The sequence below is a fragment of the Lonchura striata genome, chromosome Z (assembly GCF_046129695.1).
Source record: "Lonchura striata isolate bLonStr1 chromosome Z, bLonStr1.mat, whole genome shotgun sequence".
Classification (NCBI taxonomy): domain Eukaryota; kingdom Metazoa; phylum Chordata; class Aves; order Passeriformes; family Estrildidae; genus Lonchura; species Lonchura striata.
In genome coordinates, this window is record NC_134642.1 from 68509262 (window position 1) to 68536922 (window position 27661).

General features: G+C 39.9%; 1 protein-coding gene across 7 annotated transcripts in view; it reads right to left on the reverse strand.

Annotated features, from left to right (window-relative positions):
* Positions 1–1684: 1684 nt before the first annotated feature.
* The window catches only part of ARB2A (ARB2 cotranscriptional regulator A), a 262882-nt gene continuing 236905 nt past the window's right edge, over positions 1685–27661 (reverse strand). For 6 of the 7 annotated variants that reach the window (XM_021541557.3, XM_021541554.3, XM_031507505.2 and 3 more), the window contains one exon: positions 1685–3791. In XM_021541557.3, coding sequence (XP_021397232.1) covers positions 3649–3791 — 143 coding nt within the window. In that variant the 3' untranslated portion in view covers positions 1685–3648. The remainder of the gene's footprint in view (positions 3792–27661) is intronic. The other variant, XM_077790119.1, reaches the window with a different exon arrangement.

Genomic DNA, 27661 nt, shown 5'->3' on the forward strand with positions numbered 1-27661 from the left:
GCATATGTGATAAAACATTGATTGTTGCAGTTTGGTGACCCATGAAATTTGGGGGTTAGTTTTCTCTTCAGACCAGAGCATATAATTATGCAAATAAAGCGCTGTCACTGATCTAGTGAAGTACTCTCTAACACATGCAATCCAAAATGGAACAGAAAAGTGAAATTTGTGGTATTATGATGATACAATGATAAATGACATCTCCTTTCAAGTTTTTCTAGAAGTACATTTTTCACACTTTGTCGAGTACATCAACATAATGCAGACGCACACACACATGCACACACACACACACATCCCTGTGAGATCGAGATATCCATGAATGCATGCAGTCACACACACACACACATGCATCCTTCCACTCTGTAAGACAGCTCTACCCTGGTGTACGATGGATGTACACATTCTTGGCAGGTTATTTTTGGTTTGGTTGACTTGAGAATGGTGCAATATGTAGCTCCATGCGGTTTTAGATGTGACACTTTTCATTTGTACTTCTGAATGAAATTTCTGGAGGGGAAAAATACTCCACTATCCACAATAAGTGATGTTTCTCAGAGACAGAGGAAAAATGCACATTTCCACGAGAAGCAGCAGCTTCTTCTGAGCCTGGGAGAATCACACTGTGAGAACTGTTACTGTAACCAGTGCACAGTGAAGATGAGGGATGTCTTTGCTTACCCTCAACCCCTCCTTTTTTATTTTTCCACACAGCCCTACTTTGTTTGGGGCTCTGCTGGCTGTTTCTTGCTAGGAACACTTCTTTCTTGCTCTCTGCTCTTGACAATGAAGCACTGCTTTTATTGGTCCATGGCTTTAATGGCAGCATTTTGACTCGCACGATGGTGTGCGAACCTTTTGGGTAGCACGGAGCTGGGGTTTTCCTAGATCCTGTTGTAGGGTCAGTTTTGTTGGTTTTCTGTTGTTGTTTTTGGTTTGGGGGTTTGTTGTGATTTTTTTTTTTTTTTTTTTCTTTCTCTGGTCACTTTTGTACTTGTAGATCCAAGGCTACCTAGGGCAGAGGCTGTTGCACCATGTCAGATATCAGGAGAAGGCTGACACTAGACCTCTGTGTCCTAAAGACGTTATGGCCTGAGAGGCTAGTGGTGTGTATCTTTAAAAACATCAGTCCAAAGGAATAGGCTAAAACAACACTCATCCCTCCTTAGTGTGCTGCACTGTCACCCTCCCATGGTGACACTAATGTAGTGGCACATGGTGGGATGCTCCCACACCTCCATCTCTTTCTGCAGACCCTGTACCCTCTGCAGCTGAGGCTGGACATATTGCCTCCTCCATCTGTAGCCTATGCCCCCTGCAAAAGGCCCTCTCCAAAAAAACTCCTTTCTTGGTGTAATTTTACAGTTTCATGTTTCTGAAGAGCTAAAGGGGAGAGGATGGTGCCTACACGGCTTCCAAGGATGATGTGGGGTGTGCAGAGAGAAGCCCATGCTCATGTGGCCTGAGCCACAGGGCTGGACATGCAGCCTACTCCATGGAACAGATGATCCTCACACCCCTAACACCTTCCAGCCCCAACCCTGCAACTGTATGGAGTCCTGTTTGCAAACACACTTGCTGCCCTTGCATGTATTCTGAGGCTGGTGGAGCTGCTGCCCATACAACCCCAACCCTACCCACCAGAGACAATGGCTCCTGTGGAGCTCAATGCAAGGACAAAGTGTGCAAGAAAGAGAGAAGAGAACATATTTATTTTTTGTTCATTGCAAGCAGAGCAGTACCAGTGGTGAGGATCCCCACTGCTCTAGAGCCCCCCACAGGAGCGATTATGTGAGCTGGGCCCAGGGCACAGTAAAGAAAAATTTTGTAGAAAACAGTGTTAACAGTAAAAATGTTTGTAGGTTGTTTCTCATCATCAATTTAAAAAATAGATCTGCTCTTCCAATATTTGCGCACCCTAGAGAGTCCATTTCACCTCCACAAAGATGCAGAATGGCAGGTCTGGTGTGTGCATGTGCAAACTTCCCTGGTCTCTGCACCTTCCCTGGCTGCAGGATGAAGCATGGACACCAAACCACACCATGTAAACTCGTGCCTTAGCCCTGAACACACAGGGCCCAGGGGGCCGGGGTGGACATGGATTCTTCACAGGTTCCCCTCCAGGAAGAAAATCTGCCAGGCATAGATATTGCGCTTTCCTCCACATAGGCGTGGCCCCCCCAGGAGTTTGCTCTAAGCACCCTTCCCCAGGGGCAGAGCTCAAATGCAATGAAATGACAGGAAGCAGCAGTTGGGGAAGTGAAGTCTGGCTGCCAGTATGAGCAGGTAGGGATATAAGCACTCTGTGGGTGCTGTGAGCACCCATATAGAGGATTTAGGCCCAAACCCAGCTGTTTTTCCCTTTACACCTCACTATGAGGACTTCTGCTTTTGGTCCGTGGCATAGGATGGTGCCCCTGTTTTTGGCATTGTCTCATTTTAATGGTCCCCACCACCACTTCTGGCCCCAGCTGTAGGATTGGACACATTGCAAGAGGAGAGGGCAGGATTGGGTCCAAAATTCATGTCTGAGTGGCCCCTCCTTGCCACTAACAGCATTAGTGGTGAGGTGGGCATGGCCATTAAAGAAAAGACAACTTTAATTTAGTATTATAAACACCAAAAATTAGAGTGCTTGCTCACTGTGCATGCTATCAAGCACATCTTTTCCCTTAGTTTTAGTGGAGAAAACATGCCTAACAAAACAGTTATGGCTACAGCCACATACTCCCTATGCATGGTGTGAAATCCCCATACAGAGTGCCCTGCTGGCCAGCCTTTGTCAGAGAGACTGGGAAAGTGGGTAGGGAACTGTGAGTTTAGGGAAAATTGAATAACCATGGGATGGCAAGTCATTACAAACCCAGCATATGAAAATGGAAGCATTTTTGTGTTCAAAAATTAACAAAAAATATGCAGTTTGTCTTTTTTTTTTTTTTTTTTTTTGCTGTCATATTTCACAGTGTGATCCAGCCTGTTAATGTATAGGCATTTTTTAAAGTAGAGCTTTCCAAAGGAAGAGAAGATCTACACATAATCTCATTGATTTAGCAAGAGAAAATATCTTCAACAATAGAGCCTTTCTAGAATTCTGGGCCAAACTTCTTGGACACTCTTGCCAGCAGAAAAATGAGAGAGTTAGAAGTCAATTCCACTTGGTGCTAGAAAAAGAGAAGGCTTCTAGGTGTAAAATCATAGGCTGGTTAATACGTTTGAGTTAGGCCCGTCTTTTAAAAAAGGGTAATTCATATTTTGTTCTGTCTCAAAATAGAAGGAAGCTGCAAAATATCCTGCAGGCAATAAGACTGCAATGAAGCCGTTTAAATTTTGGCATCAGCTTGGTGCAGGGCTATGTCAGGGCAATTAGAGTTGCACCATGCTGCAGTGTGCAGTACCACTGTCAGCCTTAATCTGCACACTGATGGGCAGCACAAAATCCAAGTTACAGCCCACAGGAAGCACAACCAGTGAACCCATATTGCTTTGACAGTTGCACTCATCTAGAAATAATGCAAAACGCTATTTAGATGTATACATCACGACCCTGTGCTCTAGGAAGAAAACAATCTAATGAGGGGCTGGGAGACTCCTTGCAGAAAACAAGCAGCAACTACATTGGTGGTGGTGGGTTTTTTTCCTCCACCCTTTTTAGAATTCTTCATATTTTATCCTGTTGGAGCGCCGTGTTGGGGTTGGTTTCACCAAGCTGTTCTTCGCCTTTACAGCCTCACTGAAGAACTTGAAAACAGATGGAAAACTCTTCCAAGAAGTTAATTCATGGCGTTCTGTACCTGCAAAACACAAAGGTGACAGTTTGACTAGGGGTTGTTCTGTGACTTGCTTGGTGCTCACAGGATAAATGCTTCGTAAAATGCAAAAATTCAAAACTCACAGAAAACACCCAGCTGCTGCAGCTGGTCTGGAGGGAGCCTGGGAAGGGTCAGAGCTGTCCTGCTGCTGAGCTCTGGGCAGCTGACAAGAACAACTGCACACACATGCAGACAGACACATGCACAAACATACACATATGCACATGCACAGCCACCCACGTCATAATCAGAGATCCTCAATATGTCTCGTATCTGGGAAAATAAGGTTCCAAACCACACTGCTAATAAAAAGCTTCATTGAAGCACCTCACCTATCTGGCCTACCTTGGCAAAAAGTAAGTGTTTGCTTTTCAGACCTACTTTGTATTCTTTATTTTTCATTTTATATGGCTTTCAGCCTGGCATATCTGTTTTCAAGTGAAAGAGAACACTTGATCTGAACCACATCTCATGCATCATGAAGGCATCCTTTGTGCACCTGCTCCCACAGATGATAGAGAGACAGTAAAGTCAACCACTCCTGTTTATATCTTCCCTGTACACACTGATTTACCTCTGTATTTTATTTTGGCTTATGCTTCTGTTGTTTTGCAAGTGCCTTCCCAAACACATTTGCTTTATTTAAACAACCACACTCCCTCCTCCTTCCCCCCACCACCAACCCCCAAAACAAAACCAAGACAATGGAGATAAGGAGCCAAGGGGTGTGAAAGAGTTGGGACCTTCCTGGATAACCCAATTATGCAGAGATGCTGCCTGATAGTCTTTGGATCCTGGGCCTCTGTTTGATACTTTAACATTGCTAATGATAATTCTTTAGTCAGTGATAGTAGGTCATTGCTATGGTTACTCTACAATGGTGCAACACTTCACTTTCCCCTTCAGCTATTCGTTGAGACCCAGCAACCACATTTGTTGCCTAGCAACAGTTCCGTGACAGTATCACAATCTGAGGGTGACAACAATGAGGGACACAGTGGCCTCAGCCTGGCAGGTGGAGAGGGATGCAATCCAGGGTGGATGATGGTCCCTGCAGGACATAGGGTGGCCATCAGTAACTGGGGATATGGGATGGCTGCTCTGGCATGGCATTTGCTGCAAAACCAGCTTCTCATCACTGTCAGGACTCTCTAGGCATCCATCCATGAAGCATCCTTGGTGGGTCACACACACCATCCCTTTCAGAAAGTCTTTGATGGAGGCACTACCTGCCACATTGCATGTCCCTGCTCCCTCAAAGGCAGCTATCACACAAGCAAAACAATCCTCCAAAAAACCCTCTCTGGAAAGACACTACTTCTCACACAAAGAGATGTTTTTGTACTAAGAGCACCCACATCATGTGCACACACAGATTTTCCTCTCCCTCTCCATAGTCACTGTACAGAGACAATTCATGACATCTTCCAGAAATTTCCCACATGCTCCTTTTATACAAATGCTTTCCACCTTCAAATTCACCCATCATTGTAGAAATTATCTTTGCTGAGACGCAGTCCATCCTATCAAGTGTTGGACTTGGCAGTGCTGGGTTGCATTGGACTCTATGATCTCAAGGGTCCCGTCCAACATAAAAGTTTCTATGACCCTATCCTGCAGGTGGCTTTCAATACAGACCACCTATCCCATCCCCTGTAAGACACCTCACAGCAATACTTATCAAGACTTGTTCCCCACCTGGTAAACACAGAAGTGGCCCAACACAGCAGAAGGACAAAGCTTCCCTTCTAGCAAAATCTGCAGCCTAACAGACACGTCCCTGAGGTTATTGCTAGGCTCGGTATACTATAACTGCCCACTGCTACCAAGCACACAAAAGTCAACTACCAAAGCTGATTTTATGGAAGGACAGGCTGTCCTAACATACTGTAAGGACATGCCTGCAACAGGGTTTTCACCTCCTTCCTGCATGCCTGTGTGACAGCATATGGTGAACACCTCTTTGAGCCCTGAAGGCAAAACATCTTTCCATGTGACTTTCTTGTTCCTACACTGACATCTCCCACACAAACATATCTTTCTCACTTCTGCCTGTCTGCATTCTCTGTCTTGATTATAATAGTCCTCATTAATATCCACTGGATTAGGATGAAAATATAGGCTGTGAATACTATGGGGTTTTTCCCCCTTTCTTCCTTTTTCATCAACAACCTTCCTCCTCTGTAAAAGGGTAATCCAGAAACAAAACAAACAAAAAAACCCCAAAACAAAACAAAAAAAAAACAAATGACAAAACAAAAGAAGAGTAAGTTTTTGAAGTGTCCCTGTGTCTTTCCTCATCCTGCCTTCTCCCATGCACTTTCCTCATGTCCCCAAGTGAGATCATGTTCACATTCACTAGTGTTACTGAAACTGATTAACCTACAGCTTTCCTGCGGCAACTCCTCTCAACCCACTCTTCTCAAAAAACAATTCAAGCTTTGAGTCTAGAGGGATTCAATGATTCAGCAGTCTAAAGCAATTTTAACACTCCCTATTTTCCTTTTCCTAGTAGCAATCTTACTGGCAGATGAACAATTTCCCTAGTGATAAAATCACTACAATGGATATTTAGTTTCCAGGATTATGATGATTCTTTGCTTGATTAATATTGCAATACGAAAAGCTTGCTAAGTTTCTGCCATGGCCCTTTACAGTCATTTTTAAAGGTCAAATTTTGCCCTTACATATTCACATTCAACTGCTACTAAAGGGAAAGCCCTAAAAATTTAACACTGCACACACTGTGCATTTATCATTTATATACCAAAGGCTTGGAAAATTCAACTGAAACAACTGGAATTATAAGGGTGACAACAGATTTTGGCTGTAAGAATTTTGCCAGAGGAAAAATATCATTGATGACTGCAATCTCAATTGTGTATTTAGTAGTACAGAGACCTAAATTAAATGCATGAACAGACATCTATTTTTTGATAGAAAGAATAATTTTTAAGAGACAGACAATAAGAACCAGTTGTTCTGAAGCCAAGGTCCTCCAAGATATATATTCTTAGTACTCACTAATTTCAAAAGTCATGATGATAAACCACGATTCAATACATTGTATTAATTGATGGGCAGTTACACAATGTGTAGTGATTTCAGATATTAATTCTTGAAGAATCTTGGGAGCATGCTGCATGGAAAAGATACAAAAACCCTGTTAAGTGTGGGAACAGCTAAAATACTCTAAAATATACAAAGGCTAAATATAAAAAAAGTATAAATCCCTCCTAGTCCCAGCCCCACAGAGATAAATGATAGAAATGTTGAAAAGCAAACTAGCCCCCCATTTGCCATCATGGAGAGATATAGAGAGAAATGAATATATATTTTAACATGTACATAATATCATTGGAAAGGAGCTCCAAAGATATGGTGGAACCAATAATGTGTGAGGTGAAATGAGTAATGACAGCAAAACAGTGAACAAGTTCCAGAATCAATTTACCAAGTGCCACAAAGAGATAAATAATTAGAAATAATGAAGACTTGCCAATACTGTTGTAGATACAAAAAATCAGGTGAGGGAATACTTTTAAAAATTTAATATCCAAATCATCGGTCTGGATGACATGCATATGTGGGTCTTCAGGGAATCAGTTAATGAACTTGCTGGACTACTGGCAATTATTTCTGAGTATTCATGTACAATCAGGTAGGCACCAGAGGACTAGGGTGGGAATGAGAAGAAAAAAAAATTCTAAATTGAGAAAAAGAGGATTAACTGAAACTAACTACCACACATAAAATTCATGCCTGAATACTAGTAAAGAAAGAGATCAACATTATAAAAAACTACAAGTACCTCTAGAATAACAGCAGACACAAGACACTCAAATTTGACAAGAACAGATAAAACCCAAACTTCATTGAATAACAAAAATCAGCAGGTGAGAGACTTATCCACTGCTGTGTTTTCAACATAGGTCAGTGTGGCAACCTTGAGGCAGTGGGAACCAATGTAATCACTTAAAATGGATTATGACCCTCAGTGCTCTAATGGGCTATGGTCACTCCTGCCTCTCACTTGCAAATCAGTTGCTTTATGCCAGTCAAGGGGTCCCCAAACACTTGAGAACTGCAGTAATGCAGCTCCCAAATGAGTGCTGCCAGGCCTGTGCTGGCTCTAGCTGCCAGCAGCATGAACACCAGCAGCAGCTGCAGTACACATCTCATCTCTACAGAGTCCAGACTCGTTTCATCCCATCCCATCCTATCCCATTCCATCTCAAAGATGCCGAGTTATGCCTCTCCCATTGTACATTGTCTCAGACTCTAGAAAATGGGTGCTGGCACACTTTTGGAGAAGTGGCTAAAGCATTTGAGATGACAAATAATAAGTAATAATATGGGGTTGAAAGAATACCTGTGAAGCTCCAGAAGGATTGGTATTTGGGCTCAAGTCTTTTAAATGTGGTTATTAGTCATCTGAAAGAATACTGAGACTATAGATACTGAATACAGGAGTAGCATAGTGAATAGGAGATAGTAAAAACATAAGGAACAAAGAAATAATAATTAAAAGAGCAGCCTAAATGGGTAGGAAAACTAGGGAAGAGGAAAAGCAAAGACTGAAACTGGGAATGGTGCTTGTAGGGATGGTCATACAATATGACTGTATGAATGATCCTGATGGCCATTTGCACACATGCACGCAAAGGCACTTTCACTGTCTTCCCTTTTCACTTCCACTCAGAAAAAGCAGATCTTTACCTAGCAAGGCTGACAAATTCCTCCAACTGAAAGCAGAGTGTCTGGAGAGAGAAGAACTCTGCAATCACCATAATTCACTCTTGCAGAGCGGTTACTGGCTGTGCAGGACAAAGGTGCCCTCCTACAGTGCCTGCCCACTGTGTCAGACAAAAGGCTCCTCCCGCGGTGCTCTGAAGATGCATGGCACAATAGTGGCCCCCCGCAGCGTTTACAAGATGTGTGGGACAAAGGTTTCCTGCTGCACAGAAGCTGTGAGAGATCTTCATACATGCCTTAGTGCTGAAATATTTCTGCAGAGAAAAGTTTCCAGGTTGAAAAGCTTTTCCAAAGATACTAGCCACAGGGCTGACCTGAGGTCTGCTTCTCTAAGTGACAGCTCATCTCTAAATAGTGCGGGCTTCAAAATGAATTAAGGGTGTTTCACGCCTTGGGGTTTAGTCCCCATTGGGATGGAGAATTCTCCTGCTCTTCAACAAGGTCTTGCTCAGCAGAGTTTGCTCCCTGTGATCATGATCTACACTGCAGCTCTGTCATGCTGCAAAATGCCAATGCGAATAGCTTAGCCATCTGGTCTGCAGACAGTGGCAGAGGTTGCTTTTACATTTATGATTCAAGCTATCTATCTAAAAGGCAATCAGTCTTATCAGAACTTGATTCAAATGGCTCAGAGGTTAAAATATAGACTTTTGTGGGCATTTCCAGGAACAAGAACACTTTAAACATTATTAAACATGAAAAGTAATGCAATTAACTTCTCCTTTACACATAAATTAACAGATAAGCCAACTCCATCTGATGGCGTAGACAAGTGTGACAGACCTTTCAGAAAGGATTTTTTCTCCTAAACGTTATAAATCAATGGAAATTTCTTTCTTTCTTTGTCACATTATCCACACACACATTGAAGAACTTCTTTAATTCTTAGGTATTCAGTTCTGCAATTCTGTAACACTGTAGGAATATAACAATACTGTCTAAATATGCACTTAGGTGTGAATAAGAGATGCTACCTGCCTGTTCTGCATCCATCTTTCTGTGCTAACAAATTGCTTCTTTATCAGAAAGCTATTTCTGAACAGGAATTTCAATTTTTTTTGCTCTCAAGTACATCAGATATTATCAAGTATGACATTAACTACTTTTAATTTACAAGTTTTCTCTTAAAATTCCTTTATCCTGTTGATCTGCATGGGAAGAAATTATTGTGTCTTTTTGACTATTTTGGTTCTACTGATGTAAACATCCAGGTCTCAAACTCTAAAACAGAAGAAGCTGTCAAGAGTATCCCCAGTAGAGCTACTGAAAAAGGAGATTAAAAAAATTACATCTTGCCTAAAATCACTCAATAGTTCTGACTAGGAAAATGAGAGCTTCAGGAAAAGTTGTGAATGAGTCCATTAGCTCAAGAACATTGAGATTCAATGACCATAGGAGTTTTTGCGTAAGCACTTCTAGATGTCACAATGGTAAAGAAAGGTTAAAAATTAAGATGTAAGTTAAACAACAATTAATGAAGTGAAAGCAGTAATTTCTGAGGGGACATAAAAAAACCCCAACCTCAAACCAATCCCCAAACTTTGATGTGTTTAGTTTGGCTAAGAAGTCTGTGTAGTCATGGACATGATAATAATCTGAAACAAAAATGAATTCTTTGGAGAAGCCAAGAGGGAAGAAACAGAACAACTTGAAGATATGAAATACAGCTTATTAAGTGGGCTTAGACACACAATAAGGACTGGTTAAGACTCAATATAAGAATAATCATGGCAATGCTGGAAACATACATGCTAAAGAAACTACACATACTATTTATTATCTACTGTGACACAAAGCAGTTCTTACTTTTGTTGGACACATATTGTTTGCAATAATCTTTAGCAGGATGATGCAAACAGAGTAACAAGCATCCTACCAAGAAAAAAGATAATCTCTGGACTCCCATACTTGCAATTGGTTTTTCTTCCACTCCTTATTTACAACACACCAACTTCCCAAGAAAGTGGTTAAGAAAAGTAAAAAAAAAAAAATTAGTAAATTCCTCTTGCCCTCTGAGCAACAAGATGCAAAGATTCACATAAAAGCTCATTGCAAGCAAGGTCTGCAAAGCAGGAAAGAGATAGAAGTCTAACATGACCATCATTGTTTTCCACTAATCTTCCTTTAATATTAAGGGCAGTCCCATGAGTACAGGTCATTTGTTCCTCTACATGTGAACTGGCCAAATAAGAGAAACTTGTGAAGTCTTTCTCTCCCAAGCACAGGTTACCAAAAGTTATGTAATTTTCTGGTCCACAAGAGTCAAGCAATTTTCTTTTGAGTATATATTAAAAAAGGTAAAGATGGTGTCTGAACAACATTCTCAGAGGCAGCAATTTCCAATGCAACAAATTTCTGCAGGAAAGCAAGTCATTTCCTTGAAGAAGAGATCCGTTAAAGATGTATGCAATATTATGCAACCATAGATTTTAAAACTCATGTTAAAATGGTGTACCATGCAGAAAGAAGTAAGTAGGGTTTTAAGTTATTTTTATATTGATAAATGTGTTCACCCTTCTACTGCTATCTTTATCCCTATCTCTATGCAATCTTTATATATCTATCTCCATCTATATAGTATGTGTATCAACAACACTTTCTGTCTATCATCTATCTATCGCTCCATCTATCTATTCATACCTGTAACTTCACCCTTACTGTATGGAAAGACAAGTATAAAAATTCCTTACCTAACGAATGTGAGGTGGGATACTCAGGTTACAACTTATGAAGACATTTTTGGGCTAAGAACATACCAATGGAAGGTGCAGGACCTCACCAATGGAAATTAAGAAAAGGTCAGACAACCATGTCTTAGGAATATTATGGGTATAGCTGATCTAACCCTGGGCAATATGGACAAATTAAGTAACCAATATGGACAAAGTAACTGCCTGAGTTTCTTTCTATCCAGCCCTGTCTCTTCACTGGCTTTATTTAAGCAACATCTAAAATTGATTGTATTAGCAAGGTATTTCACAGCAGCTCTGAAGCATTTGAATAATACACACTAGTAAGACATTTTTTTAAATACTCAAGAATTTTTTTGATCTTGAATTAAGAAAAAAAAAATCGATATAAAATTGCAAGCAGGAGCACAAATAAAGTAGATAGCATTTGAAAACCATCTTTTTCTCCACTAGGAGAAAGGCAAATTGGCTTTTAAATAAAGTAAGTTTTGGCCTGCTCAGAACTCAACACTTCATGAGAAAAATTACAACCACAAGACTTCTTGGATGAGACCACTGAAAACCAACTGTTCCAAGCCTCATAGCTTCCACAGGTTATAAACCTGAAAAATACTAATTTACCTGACAGATCTTAATATGCTGCAGCATAATGCAAGCCGTCAGTTATACCCCCTTCTCCTCATTGCTTTGCAAAGACACATCTAACAGAGTTTTGTAAGGGAGAAGTCATCATTACTGTGCTTTTGCAAATCAAGTGGCTCAGCCAATATGAGGAATGGACCTGAGCTCTGCTGAGCTCACAGAAGGAACTCTGTTCATGCAGCAATGCTGCTGATGTCAACAAGCATATAGGTTTTATAAAATATATTTCAACTAATTTAAAACATTCCACAGTAATTCCTGCAAGTTACTTTAATCTGAAATACTCAAGGGCTGATTTTTAAATCTGAGTTTATTCAAAAATCCCACAGCTTTTTACTGCTTATGAGACAGAGACCTGAAGAGTACACACTCTTGCTATCTTGTGAGAACTTTACTAATTAAAAAAATTCATCAGTGATACCAGAACTGGGGAAACAGGACAAGGGAAACAACCAGCTACATAGAAAATAGCTCCTGTTTGTAATGATATTTTATGATTGTTTCTAAATAGTAATTATGCCATCAAACATCTGGATGTACTACCAGCATACGCATAAACCAACATGGTTTTTGCACTTTCCAAAAACACAGGAGTCAATGCAACATGGAAATGGCAATGCCAGCACCAAAGAGCAGCTAGGAAAGGCAGCAGAACTTTAAAACATGTTACATGACAGTAGAGACACCCCATCCACTAAAGATGTAAAAAGGTTCTTAATCACTAGCATGATAAGCACACACTACTACTTGCCAATTTGTGAAGTTTTGAACATAAGAACAAATTACACTAAAGCAACTTTAAAATAAAGCAGCAGAATATGATTTTCTGTTCTTTCACACCAGAAGCAGAGCTTGAAGATTGGTGTGGATGCTGACATAGGTCTTTTGAGGGACAGGAATGAGTCTGTGTCTAAGGAAAAATCTGCAATATGAACATGCATGGGGCATGAAATACATCAAACACCCAGCGTGTTTTTATGATTTTAGTGAAAATCTGAATTCATACCTTGCAAGCCTTTAACGAATACACTAACTTTCCTTTCCCACAGTGGAAAATATTTATAATCTTCTACATAGGAAATAGTTCAAAAGCATTTTTTGCTCCTGATTTTTTCACTTGGATTATACTGTCCTGTTGTATCTGTGTAGACAAAAGACTACAGTCAACCCAAGTCCAGAGTACTTTCATAGGTACAGTGGTATTCACTAAGCCATCTGTTTCATCTTGGGACTACTGACTCTGGCTCCAACCCAACCCAACCTAACCCAACCTAACCTAACTCAACAAAATTAAACTCCTCCAATGTGCCATTGGCACCATTCATCTTCTCCCTAGTCTGGAAGCAGTCACAGAAAAGGTACTTCCCCTTGATTTGTCTTTTCATCTTACCTGTCCTGTGACAGGTAAGATGAAAAAAATCTCAAGAATTCAAATGCCACTGCTACAGTGCCAATTTGGTCCCGTGGGAAACCTAATTTCATCTGTACCTGGTCCTCCCCTTCTAATGGCTGCTCCTGCAGGATGGTGGAAATGGAGTTAGCAAATGTTGGGCTAAAATGGGGCTGTTGACCTGTTTTCCTGTTTTTGCTGAACACCAACTTCAGGAGCCATCACCTACCACAAAGGATTCACCTCCTTACATTGAGAGAGGTGAAACTGAAGAACCTAAATCCATGCGATCCTGAAAATCCCAATTCAGTTGCTCATCACACCCTGAGGAGTCTAAGCTCCACAAACACCTCAACTCCTGACCTTAAAGTTTGCACCTTATAATGATGTAACTTCTGGGCATGCTCAGAAACACATCAGGCTTGGCAGTGAAAATACTCCCAAGGGTCTCAGGCAGATAGAGTGTTTCCATGTCTCCCTCTCCCTCTGCCCCATAATGCTAAGTAGGTGTCCAAGCCACAGGGGCAGGAATGCCTTCTAATCTCCTTCCTAAGCCTTCATTTCAAATGGATCTCTTCCTAGTCATTGCCTGTTTTTCATCCACCTGGGACACCTGTTTCTCCAGAACACCAGTTTCTTCAGGAAATCAAATTCTGAATTCTTCTATATCTTGCTCACCTGGCAGCTCTCCTTAAACTCATGCTCAGTGCCTGGCCTTGATCTTTTTCCATCTCATCCACACACTGATTCCAGCTGTCCTGTTCTTGTGGCCAACTAATTTCTGCCTTTTTCTGACTTTGCTTCAGGTGTTTCAGGAAGACCTCCTCTACCTCATTGCTAGTGCACCCATCCAATTTCTTTTCACAAACACCTTTGTCTTCCAGCTGCTGGCATCAAACACATCATTCCTCTCCATGTTTTCCTGTGTCTTAACAGCAAAACCAAGTCTCAGGTCTGACTGGCAAGTCAGAGAAGTATTTGGCAAGTATTTAAAAAAGCTGAATACAGGATGCTCCTACTACCCAGATATAGTGGTGAGGGCAGAAAAAGAGGATCTGTGAAATCTGTGAAAATGCTGTTGCCCTATTCTGCAGTATCAGAGAAATGAGGTATTTATCTCCTAGGTGAGAATGACAGTTTCATGGGAAATCCAGGGCATTTTCTTAATGATTTAATGGAAGGGAAAGATATCTGAGCTTGTAAAATGCCATGGGAGATGAAGCTGGGCCACCAGAACACAAACAAGAAGTAACAAGTGTAGTTAAAAAATCATGTTTTGGGAGTAAATAAAAAATTATTTTAAGTTTGATAAAATTGTAGTTATGATAAGTATAAATAAATTTCTGGAAAAAATAAATAAAACTTTGCAGATTTGAGGTGTGAATAACCCTTGTGCATTTGCAGTAAGTAATTTATGATTAACCCATACCATATAAATTTTTCTTGTTCGCATTACACCGACTGCTGTCTATATATGTACACATATTACATCCCCCATCCTGTGCATCTAGGACTTACATGATCTACTTCCAGGTGTCTGCATAGCTGTACTAGTGAGAAAAATGGTGAGAAGGTAGTGCTGTTTCTCCGGTGAATTTACACCATTATAGTAAGGGTTAACTTTCCTTTATTAGCATAACATTTGCTGGGTGTTGTTAATAAACATTCTTGAAGAAGGCAGGTGACTGAACACAGATGGTGGGGTTTTATGGATTATGATCATTGTTGTGGGTCAAATACATCTGTGCTGCAATCATAAAATTAATAACCTCTACAACAGTTTTACATATGGCTGTCTTAGAAGAGTTCTACTTGTGTGACTCACAGCCTTTGGAGATGCTATTTATAATTTATACCAAATTTGAAGTGCAAAGATTTTTCTCTCTGACAAGTCATGGTAATCAATAAGGGTCTGCACCTAGTACAGCCTGATGAGGTGAAGTGTGTGGCAAGGATCAGCTGCACTGGGCAAACAACACGGCTCATAAACATGGTTTTGCAAAAGAGATCTCTAGTGGCCCCATTTCCACACCTATGCTGTGAGAGCAAATAAAGGAGGAAATAATTTTTTGTAGGGGTACCACCCCTGCTTAGTGTTGCAAACGAAATTAATTGCATATTTGCCTCAGAACTACAAAGAATCTTGAGGGATTTTGGCATGTTACCTGGATTTTAGGCTTCTGCCCTCTAATTCATAACATATCAAGACTTAATGTGGGATACTATGAAGGCCCTATAGCATGGAAACTGGCAATTTAAGACTAAACATTAATTCAAAAAAGGCTCTGCAGATGTGAATTACACTGAATTTAGCTACATTTAATAATACTACACTTCCTGTGACTTAACCTCAGAGATGTCACTAGAGGGACTGTTTGATATTAATGATCATAAAGCCACATTTCACTCCTTGCTTAACCCCCCTCCATATTACAGCAGACGGAAGCTCTGACTGGAAATGCACAGTACATGTGCCTTGCTTCCTAACTCTTCTGAACAGCACCACCCAAAATCAGTCATGGGTGATGCTCAGGATGCAAGGCCGGCAAGCCAGTCACGCGGCACAGAATTCAAGACAGGCATCAGGTGGGTGAGGCAGTGAAGTGAGGTGCAGGCAGAGCGAAGCCAAAGGCAGATAAGACGAGAAGGCATGTTGTGTGCTGGCATGTGCTGACCTCTGCCAACAGCTCTCCTGACATCCCTGTCTATGGGAGTCAGACATGAGTATCAGTGTTGGAGGTGGGTCTGCCAACACTAGGAGGGAGAACTCAAAAGTCTGGGATGAATGTGAAGGGAAATACTAAGTTCACAGTAAGGAAAAAAAAAACACTCCAACCAAATAAATCCCTTAGAGCTGCAGATATTTATTTTGGGTTTGCCTGTGTGACTGGTGGGACCCCATTGCTGACATCTGGCTAGAGAAAGCTCAGTGAGACCCAGCAGTCAGTGCAATTAGAACAGATAGGGTTTTTTTGTCCTGGAGAAACTGCAAATCACGTTCTGCTTTACAGCCACAAGGAAAACACATCAGGACACAAAACAACTCAAAAACCAGAGTTTTTATGCTAATCCAGTTTTAAACATCCAATTACTGAATGGTAAGGTTTCTAACCATTCCATTTAAATGCTGCACTAACTAAATAAGCTTCATTTGGGAGACCATATTTATTTCAAAACAGGAACTTCACTACTACCCTTTAAAAAAAGATTACAACAGGTAACTCCAAAGCTGTATCTTCAAGCTGACACAGTCACTTCAATGTTGAAGAAACAATTTATGATTTTCCCACCAGCCAGAGGAAAAATAAACCCCCAAACCCCCATCAAAAGACAGAAATCAATGCATTTGCCTTGTATTTGCAAATGCAATTTTCACTTCAATCCTGATTTAGTAACTGATCTTTCCATGTGTAGTTTTCCAGCAAAACCAGTGCTGCAGACTGGAAAAATCAAGAAAAATCCCTTGTGTCATGGTAGAGTTTTTTTGCCAAACATTTCGTAGTTCTAAAGAAAACTCCTTTCTTCTATCTAGAAAGAAGGTTGGGAACTGGGACTAGAAACAGTTAAATGACACAAAAGTATATTTGGAAGTGCAAGAGAGATTAAATATTTAAATGAGTTTCAAAATTCAGTGGTTCAAATTATTTCCTTTTTCTTACATCAAGAACCTTAGTTTTTGATTTTTTCATAAAATTAGAACAAAATAAAAAGAAGTTGTCAAGGTAGTTTCTCTCTGCAGAATCACTGAACTGGAGTTAGTAATCTTGCATTAAAATTATTAGTTATTCCCACAGCTGAACTACAAATACTACATTAAAAAAAGCATGAAGGAAATCACTTCAATACATTTGAGAGTTCTTTTGTCGATGGCTGAGCATATGTCTGAATACTTACTGCTCCATTTTGGTTTAATTAGTCTAAACCACCATAGGTTGAACTTTGTCAAGCAATTTTAAAGCAAAGTGTTGACACATTAGAGAGAAAACTTAATTGTAAAAACAAGGATTGAGGCAGAAGCTGAAATTCGTCTAAATAACACCAATATCAATATGAACAGATACCTAAAGTTTGACAGGTACTGCTCATAAAATCCTGCAATAAGATAACATAAAAACTATATCTTGTACATGGGAGTTAGGAGAGGAGCTGATATGTGAATACTTGAGGAAAACTTGTACTGTGGCTGGAACATTTCCTGTTAGTCTGAGGATAAAGGAAACACTACAACCACAATATTAAACTAAGAAAACTTTTTTTTTTTTACTCTGTTGTGAAGAGTCTATGAGTGACTAAAAAACAAAGACCTTGAAGTCAACAAAATTCCTATGTGTTTTATCATGTTTTACAGGTCCGGAATGACAAACATTTCACATCAATGTCTCTCCAGCCATTATTGTTACTTTCCACAGGAACCAAATGAAGTTTTACAGTGCAAATACTCCACATTCTCATGGGTTTCAGAATTGCTCTTCCAGACCTGCATTCAGACACAAACTGAAAGCCTACAAGACTCCCTCTGAGGAAGGATGGCTGAGGGGACAAGACACTGTAAATGTAGGGTTTGCTCTCCTTTATGAAGCTGGGGAAAAGCAGCAGCCAAGCAGCTCAGGAAACTTCATACCAGGCCGAGGTCTGTGCATCTCAGCATCTGCAGTGGGAGAATGGGTAGGAAAGGTCTGAGAGCAATGGGTATGGTCAAGAAGATTTACTGCTTTTTATTGCAAAGAACTCACACCCCAAGGCAAACCTGATTCCATGCTAAAATGTCTTCAGCAAAACTGAACTGCAACAGCAGCTCCTCTGCAGGTGCAAGAGGAGCAGTGAAGCCTGCTCACCAAGGTCATACTTTCTGCAGCTGCAGAAACCTTCACAGAGCCTTGGCGTGAAGGACACCCTGCCCCATGCTGCACACTGAGAAGGTGCTCCTGCTCTTTCACAGGAAGATAAATGGGGCATGTAAATCCACTTGTGGTAGAAACGGCACATCCCATCTACTACCATAGCAACAGGTGGAAGCAGTAGGATTTGCCCTGCAAGCCTAGGAGCAAGGATGCTGGTAGGAAACAAGTTTGCTACTGGTCTAAATTAAGAATAACCTCATGTATCATTTTCATATTTTCTGCCCAGGAGATACTAAGGATGCGCAATGAAGGAATCCTACTGTTTAACTTGTACAATGCTGACTGGGCTGTACTTCTAAAATGCATGCAAGTACTTAAATTATGTTTCACAACAAAAGAGATTCAGTAAAAACTCCACAAAATCCCACAAGAAAACTGATAAAATAAATCTGTTACATACTTAACAAATCAACTAGTTGCAACAGCTTTGGTATGGCCTGAGAAGTACTGAAATCAAATGTTTCCTTATGACATCCATTACTTAAGGGGGGTTTCTGAAAAATGAAAAGCAGATTCTTTAAAATTGAGTTTCATATCCCAAATGGATCACAGAGGAATTCCTATTGGACTTTTGTGTATAACGCAAGCAAGTCCTCTGTAGTTTGGGATCTCAACAGTTCCCTTTAAAAGAGCTTGAAGAGCTTGTTTTCAGTTGTTTATAAGTTTTGCCAAGCTAAGTATTTGGGATGAAAATTCCCAGGTTCTGTCTCTGCCTTAGGCTGATTATTATTATTATTATTTTTTTACATTTCAAGTGAGAGGATTTAGTCACTTCAGGATAAGACTGAAGGAAAACATATTTTGGCCCTGCTGGGAGGAATAAAAAATGAAACAAAAAAAAAAAAAAAAAAAAAAGGTCTTAAAAGAATTTTGCTGAGTAGCTCCTCTGTATTCTTCACAGTTTGAAATTTGGAAGGTAAGGTCACTGGTGTCCTTTTGTAACTCCCATGAAAAAACAGACAGCTTTTTGCCTAGTCACAAGACTTTGTAAAAACTAATTTGCATATGCTCAGCACAGAGTCCCCAGAATCTGCAAGTCTAAGTGGCCAAAGATTCCTCTAAAGATGCTGTTAGCCCAGAGTCGACAGGGTTAAGGGAGACTTTTTTTTTTTGCCACTGCTGCTCCCAGATGTTGCAGTCTAATGTGGCATCAGGCACAGGAACTAGGTGCAGACAGCACTCCATCCTGGGCTCCAAACGCAGGCAGAACAAGGGGAGAATGGAAAAAAAGCAGCCTAATGTAAATAGAGAGGAGAACTAGTTCATGGGTAGTAGATGAATGAGTGATCAAGGCATGAGGTTGACTGTGTAAAAAGATCAAAGAGAGTGGCATAGGAACACCAAGAAAAGTGAACACCCCTCCAGGACAGGGAAAGATTTTGAAAAGCAGGGAACTGGCTGCAAAGAGAGGTTAGGAGACAGACTGGAGGGACAGCACAGTCTGGACACAGCAGGGACAGGTGAGCAGACATGGAGGGGAGGAGAGGCACAGTGGCACATGACTCTCATGACTCTCCAGACTAGGTAAGAGCTGCCTTATGGGGGCCTAAGTCTCTCCAGGCAAAGACAAAAGTGCCATTGCTTCATTCTCCCTTGGCTGTGGGTCACTGAGAAGGTGACAACCTATTGCACTAATACTCTCAGCACCTTTACCTCACTTTAGCATGCCGTGTGTCTGAGCTCAAACTCCATGTCTGAAATCTCCACCTCTGCTACTGACCTGCAGCCACAGAACATCACATGATAAAATTGCCTTTCTTAGTCTTATTGCAGTTGAAGTAAACAAATTTCACACAGAAAACTGTAATAGGAGAATATTTGAAGCATGCACGCTGAAGAGTCAAGTTAAGGACATTCACTTTGGTCAATGTCAAAATGGTTCAAGCAAAACTGAAGGGGGATGGTGCTTACTGGCGCTGCTTTGGTACAGCTTGTGTTGACCTTGCAGACAGTGTTATGCTGCCCTTGAGGATCACTTGTGCATTTCTCCACCAGACGCCTCTGTTGACCTGCAGCTATTGCCTGGGAGTAGAGAGAACTGGTCCAAACAGATGAGGCTTTTGCAACAAAATGTGAAATAATTTCAATGCAGTACAATGAATAAATGAAGGAGAATGTAACACAGTTTGAATATGGGAAACCCCTGTAATACATTGCTGTGAAATGTATATTGGCTATTACAGGGCAGTGAAAGAAATTGTAAGCATTTGGATAAAAACCTCCAGGTGTTTAAAGTAAAGACTAACAGCTATTTTGGAAAGTATCAATAAGGAATTAATCTCATTAACAGGAAAAACTTTACAGAGCCCTAAGCTCCAAGGAGGATTTTTTGAGCATCTATAGACACGAGTCTCACTGTAAGCAGCTCACAGCTGAGCTGACTCTCTAATCTCTGCTGGTGGAAAGACATGGCTCTTTCTCATACATTGAAGGTTTCCAGGTCACCTAAATTCCCAGCAGCCAAAGAAGTGCAAAATGTCCCCTAATGGTCATTCTTATAAATGTATCTCATGGTAACGGCTGTTTTAATCTGAGTGTGTAGTTGCATTATGCAGTTGTGATCACATATAAGAGGTAATACAGAAATAATGGTTTGTTATGGAAAAATAGATGAGGTACACATGAAGGGACTTGAAAGCCACACAACAAGGCAACTGAAAACCTTATGTTTCTATTATTTAATTCTTTCCCGAGATGATAACTGAGAGTAGTGTGAAGACATCATGAGTCCTTTAATGATACTCTATGATCCAACAGGATCCCCTGCTGCAAAAATATAAGTGAGGTGACTTTTGTTTCATAGCAGTCTGTTGTTCTGTTTTCCCACCTGTTAAAAATAAACCTTATTTAAGACAAAAAAATTACTTTGCAAGCCTACCCGCAACTTTTTCTTAGGGTGATCCACAGTCCACCAAAAATCTCAGATGCATTAGCATCTAAACTAGCAGAGAGCAGAGTAACACTGGTGATGGGCTGAATGTAGCAATTCCAAGGGAAATCACAGTTTGGCTCAGTCTGGAGGATGCACAAGCACTGTGGTCCTGCAAATCTAGTAGTACAAGAAAGGATCTACAGAGCTGCACTTGCTGCAGGGGACAAATTGGTTTTGAAGGATTGAAGGACAGGTAGGTGTACAAAAGTGTGAAGTACAAAATGTTTGTATCTTACTTATGCTCCAGCATGAGCTTCAGCTGGTCTTTCACTGTAGCATAACTCAATTAGACAATTAGAAGTTTAAATGTTTCATATATTGCTAGAGCTAAGAATGGCTGGCCACTAAAAGCAATATTATTCTGTAATCACATCACATGCATTTGTAGACTCATCTCTGCAGTTTGTTTCTGTGGCTTTAGATAACAGTTACTTTGTATTTTTTTCTGGATATTTGGTTAACAGAACAGTGATAAAGAAAATGAGTAAATGAAAAAACTATATGAAGAATCATGCAAAAGATCATAAATGGCAGATAAAGTATCCGCAATGGCAGTTTTAACAATTAACTTATAGGAAAGAACATAACATCCAAATTTTAACTTTATATGATAAATGGTGCTATGACATATATGAGTTACTTATTTTGGAATGACAGCCATGTATGGTTTCTTTTCCTTGTGTCAGCTGCTAGCACATACACTTCTGTGCTAATATGACAGTATTCTTTGAATGAGACAAAAAGGAATGAATGATGACTGAGCTGCTCTGCAGCAAGCAGAATCAGTTACTCCCCCAGCTAATCTAATTGATCAATTTCAAATACAGCAAATCTGCTAAATCCAGTCAAATCATAGAAGGCTTTGTTTCAAAAGTAGATACCTAATACTCATATGAAATATGTAACAAGCCAGGCAAATTATGAAAGCATTAATACACTCTAAGAGGAAATCACCTTATAAACATTCATATTCAGTAGTATATTTAAGGCAATTACACTGCTCATGCAACATGTTATTATTTTGGTAACACTACACAAGTTGCACACTCTTATCCATATCTGGCCCAGTATTTACCAACTACTGTTTGTTGCTCTGTTTACTAGTGCCATATCACAACATCCATCCCGGGCTTGGCAATGACAGATGTTGCTATATCTACTCTCAGCAGGGTCTTTTGCTTAGCACCACAGGATGCACTACCTTGGCTCTGTACAATACACAAACTGGTAATGCAAAAATCCCAGTTCTTAGTGGCTCTGAAAAGGCATAATTTTATAATACGTTGATTTATTCCAGCAGACTCTTAACCCATGCACTTACCAGTACAATATAAATTTCCTGACACAAAAGGGAAGAAAAGTGCTCTCTCTTCCAACAGAGTCTATGTGCAGATGCCCTAGCAGTCAGTGCTTTGGTGTATCAGTCTCTCAATTATTTGCCCAAAACTTTCCAATTACTAGTCTGATTTTCAGGACAAGAACTTTTCTACTCCCTTTCTCTTGAATGCAAACTGGGCACTAGCCCAAACATTTATTTCTTATAATAGCAATATCCCATCTGTTTAACTCTCTAAAGTGAGAAACTCAGCAGATAACCCATTATATAATGTGGAATGTGCGTAAGACATGAATTAGTTTGCTGAACAACAGTTACTGGGATTTACTAATGTTTTTGGGTTTCTCAGATTCTTCCTCTTCAAAATATCTACCTCCAAAATTTAAATGATATCATTTAGCATAGAAGACTAATCGGCAGGCTTCTCAGGGAGTAGGCAGGTAATGGTGAGTTTTCTATAAAGGGCTCATGATACATACGCTAATTTAAGACTATCTTTACTTAATGTGGATGAAGAACGGGAATAATACTGTGAAGAATCTGAAGCCAGAATAAAAACAAGACTAAAAGAATTTAGCTTCTCACTTTTTAAAGATAAATACCTGGGGGAAAAAAGTATTTCATTTCATAAAATTGCCAGCTTTGCAATCCATACAGGCCCCCTTACAGCCTTTTCAAAGAAGATAAAGATAGATCATTGTGCAAGGAGCAACACAAATTTCTGCTGTGGCACTTTTGCTAAGAGGAATGTTTATGATTTGTAACAAGCTTGTGCTATGAAATGATGAAAACCTGGCACTTTCACAAAGCCCCATCAACAAAAAAATAAAGCACATCAAGTAGCAGAGCTTAAAACCAGCCTTACACATGACGTGGTTCACAACTCTAGGGATCAAATGTCCTATGGATCACTTGAGATTTGACTCTATCACCTGGAGGCTTGAAGTTATGAGTCACGTTACTGCATGATGTAAATATTCCCCTTTAGACCCACCTGTTTCCTTTTATGATATTAAAAATAAACACACCAAAATTCTTGAACAGTTATTACATTTCTCAGATTCTTTTAGGAGGAACAGGCCAAAGTCAAGCTTGCTGAGCCATACCCCAACCAGAATCCCCATGATTTTATAGATGCAAGTAGCTAACATTACTTCAGTGTGCCACACTGTCACAAAGGGGCATTCTAAATGTAAAGGTTGTATGCAGAGCTATCAAAGATTCATACAGAAATATACCAACATTCTTCATATAAAACTAATCAAATTTGAAATTACTGACATGTCACCTTGAGGAGGAATTTGATTTATTATTTGCAAAGTAATCCAGAAAACAGTGAGATGCACAGCTATAAGAATTACTGTTATACTGACTTCATCTTAGTTTTTGTTGTTGCTTTTGTGCCTGCCCTAAACAATAATAAACAACAAAACTGTTCTTTGTGCTGTTAAGTTGCATGAAGGTGAAATAAGGTTGCTTAGAAGTGTGTGGCTGCGCAAGAGTTGTTTGCCATCAATTAATAATATGTGACAGAAAGCACCAAAAAATTTCTTCTTTGCAATCGTCCCATACTCAAGGGGGAATTTTGCCAAACGTCACATCAGTTCCATGACCTTCTTAGCTTCTTTCTGGGCAGCAGGACCTGATGCAGTAAGATCAGATATCATGCAAATAGCATGCAAGTTTTCAAATGTCACTCAGTTTAACTGCATACATAATTTGTAGCATATTAACTGATTTGTGTTCATAAATCACAACACTGGCAAACACAAACCAGGCATTGCGTATGCAGTTCTCAGGCCCAAATGAACAATAAGCACCTGAAAGTCTGCCTCACCTAAAGTTTTACATCAAACATGTGAATTCGCTTCACAAGATAACGACAATGTAGGATCTCCCTCAAAACACAAAGCTGGCCAAGTTCACTGCAGCATTTATTCACCATGTTTTAACACACAGTGCCCATGCGTGCCATAGACTGAGCTTTAGCAATGACATTTGCTCTTTGTTGTTATGTATAGTTCTATATGCATAAGAACACATGTTTATGGCACAATATAAGCAAGAATTCCACATTTGTGATCAGCTATCCTGGTAAGTAAAAGACTATGTCTATAAACAAATCTGTTCACTACCTTCAAATATTTTTGTCATATAATTATATCTTGTAAATATCTTCACAGACGTATAAAATATATTCTTAGGAAATTTGCCACAGAATGTTGCTGCTTATATTAAGGAAATGTTGTATTTGTGTACTATGCTCCATACTTACATACATGAAGCATATTTGTATACTTACAGAACTGCCAAATATTTCAGTTCTGTTACTATACAAACACATTGGTATTACTGAAAAAATATCCTTCCACTAACTCTCCTAAGTATTTTTGAGACTAGGATACCAACATATCTTTCAGAAAATACACTTTTATACTGGTAAGGCTATATCACACTAGGACTAAGGATACTACACATCTAGGTAGGCTTGCAGCTAAGAACCCAGCTTTTATCTATCCAATTAAATCAGGACTTATTCAAACTGTAGCTTTCACTGCTATCTCCATTACCTGCTATCTCCTAGTGCTGAACACTCCACATAAACTACTACTACTAAACCTGCCATTTCCTCATAGCAGCCCATTTTGGGTATTATCAACTAAGCTCTTAAACCAAGTTACCAAACCTTTCCTTTCCCAGATAGCATACACATGCTAGGATGTACTACATTCTTTCTTGTGTTTTACCACTAAACCTGCAGCAGGCACTGGAGATGCCCAGATAGACCAATGAAATGGAACTGGAAATTTGTGCAGAAGAAAGCAAAATGAGATGGTGAACTACGGCTTTTTACCTTATTCCAGATTTCCTTTTTAACCCTGGCCTTGGTAATCCATGAAAGACGCCAAAAAGTGCACTTTCATACAGATGGCTTTGAAAATATCTGCTTCAAACTTCATCAATAAGATCAAGAAGAAACTCAGATTCTGGAAATGTGAGGATTTTCAAATTGCAATTTCAGTAACTAAAAGAGTAACAAGGGATGTGAGGAGAATTTCAAAATATTAGCATTAACAACTTTCTTTTTTTAGACAGGTTCTGTCTGGCAAATAAAACTGTTAAGTGATTCCAGTAGCATCAATATTATACAAAAAAATGGGATATCATTAATAACAATGAAGAACAAAAGAATTCTCATGGGAGATATAAAATGCATGCGCAACAAGTTAAACCCTCACTCTCCTAATCCAGTCTGAGCCATTTAATTTCTAGGGTTTTTAAAATATGTTAAAAGGTTTGCTTTTTTCCCCCCACAAAAACCTTTTAAGAGGCATTCATAACACTGTCACAAAAGTAGAAAGCTAGCACAGATAACTTTGTCTACTTGCTATTGAAGCAAAGGATAGGCCTGATGCCTAATCTGAAGCTGACCTAATAGATAAAACCCTTGGGGTCTCAAATTTACATTTCATAAGCTTAATATTCTGCCTGATTTATGATTTGCCTTCTTAAACAAAGAATGATGTACTTAACAACTTTACTTTTGTATGGTTAACTGTTGATCTGAAAATGGCACATAAAATACATTTACATCAGCACTGCCTAATAGGCCCATAATGATTCTTTATTATGCTTCAGTGAAAGGCAACTGAGTGACAAGTAACTGATTTTGTAGATCAAATAACTTTCTGCCACCCCCACACAGCTCCCAGCTGCTGCACACTTTATATGCCAATACAAATACAGTTGTAAAGTAGACAAATATATTATAACTATGTTATTAAATGAGACACAACACGGGGTGTTGCAAGTATTTGAGAGCTGTTCAATGCCGTGACTGGGAATTACAAGCATGCAAAATCACACACTAAAGGGGCTTCAGTTCAAAATTGCTGCAACCTTCCCTCTGTTACTTTTTTATATATGATTTTAGAAGTGATTTTGCTCAGATAATAATTATTTTTTTTTCTCCTGTAGAGGGCTGAAGAAGCCTGGGGCATGCTCCCTCTCTATGTAGAAGAGGTATTTAAAGCAAAGCATTTCAGTATAAAGACAGCTGTCCTGTCTTTATAGACAGCAGAACTCCTGCTATTGAAAGGCGATGGTGATGACATCATGCACCTGAAAATGCACACGCGGCTGAAATGCTGTAAAAGACTCCTGTGTACCAAATTTTATTTTTATGTATTACCCTGCAAGTAAATAATGGTAAGACATGAGAGCCTGATAATCTTTGACAACAACCCTAACCCTGTCATTGTGGCCATGGGAGAAACCAGCACACACTCAGCTCTGACCCAGTGAGCCTTTTATCTGTGTGTGTCTCCATGGACCAAGCAAATAAAGGGCAACTGGTAATTTACACATGAATCAACTTTCTTGTCAGAGCAGGCACCAGAGACGTCCCTTTTCTCTACCACAGCGAGGAAAAGCATCCAGGTCTGAGCTTGTCTCTCCAGACATCATGCAAGCCGAAGAGTGATGTATTGGGAAATGGTGTGTTGGCAGAGGTGTGCTCTTCTGGACACCAGATAAAAAATGGCATCCGCAAAGAAGCAGATAAATACTGGGCTTGAAACAGGACTGACAGCAGTGAGCCTTTGTCCTATTTAAAACATGCAATGTCATACAAACTGAAGCCAAGATACAATCCTGATAGAAGATTATACAAGATACCTGAGTGGGTATCTGTAAGGAATTCAGCCTACATTTTAATAAGGTGCAATGCCTCAGGTCTTATTTCCACTGTCCTGCAGCTGCCTTTTGAAAAGGTATGCAGATTGTTTTGGGCTTGCAAGACACTGGACATGGGTATGCAATAGCACTGGTAAAATAATCCACAAACTTGATTTGTGATGAAAATCAGCCTCAAACATTGCAGTGTGAAAGTCATCTGTAAAGATAAAGCAGTGCTTGCCTTCAGCTTATATCTCATTATGAAGAGAAACTTTTATTGGTCCACAGGCACCACTCACACTCTTTCCCACAGTGAAAAGCAGTGAAGCATGGTACAGCACAGTTCCGTCGAATAGTCAAGATCTCAAAGGCATTTCTGTAGATTAAACCACCAAAATCATCATACTGCTAAAAAGCAAAGACAGATGTTTTATTGCTAGATTTGGCATTTTATACATGCCTATTTCTGACAAGTTTTTGTGCACTGTAACAACCACTCTGCTATTGCAGAGATTTTTCTCTGCATTCT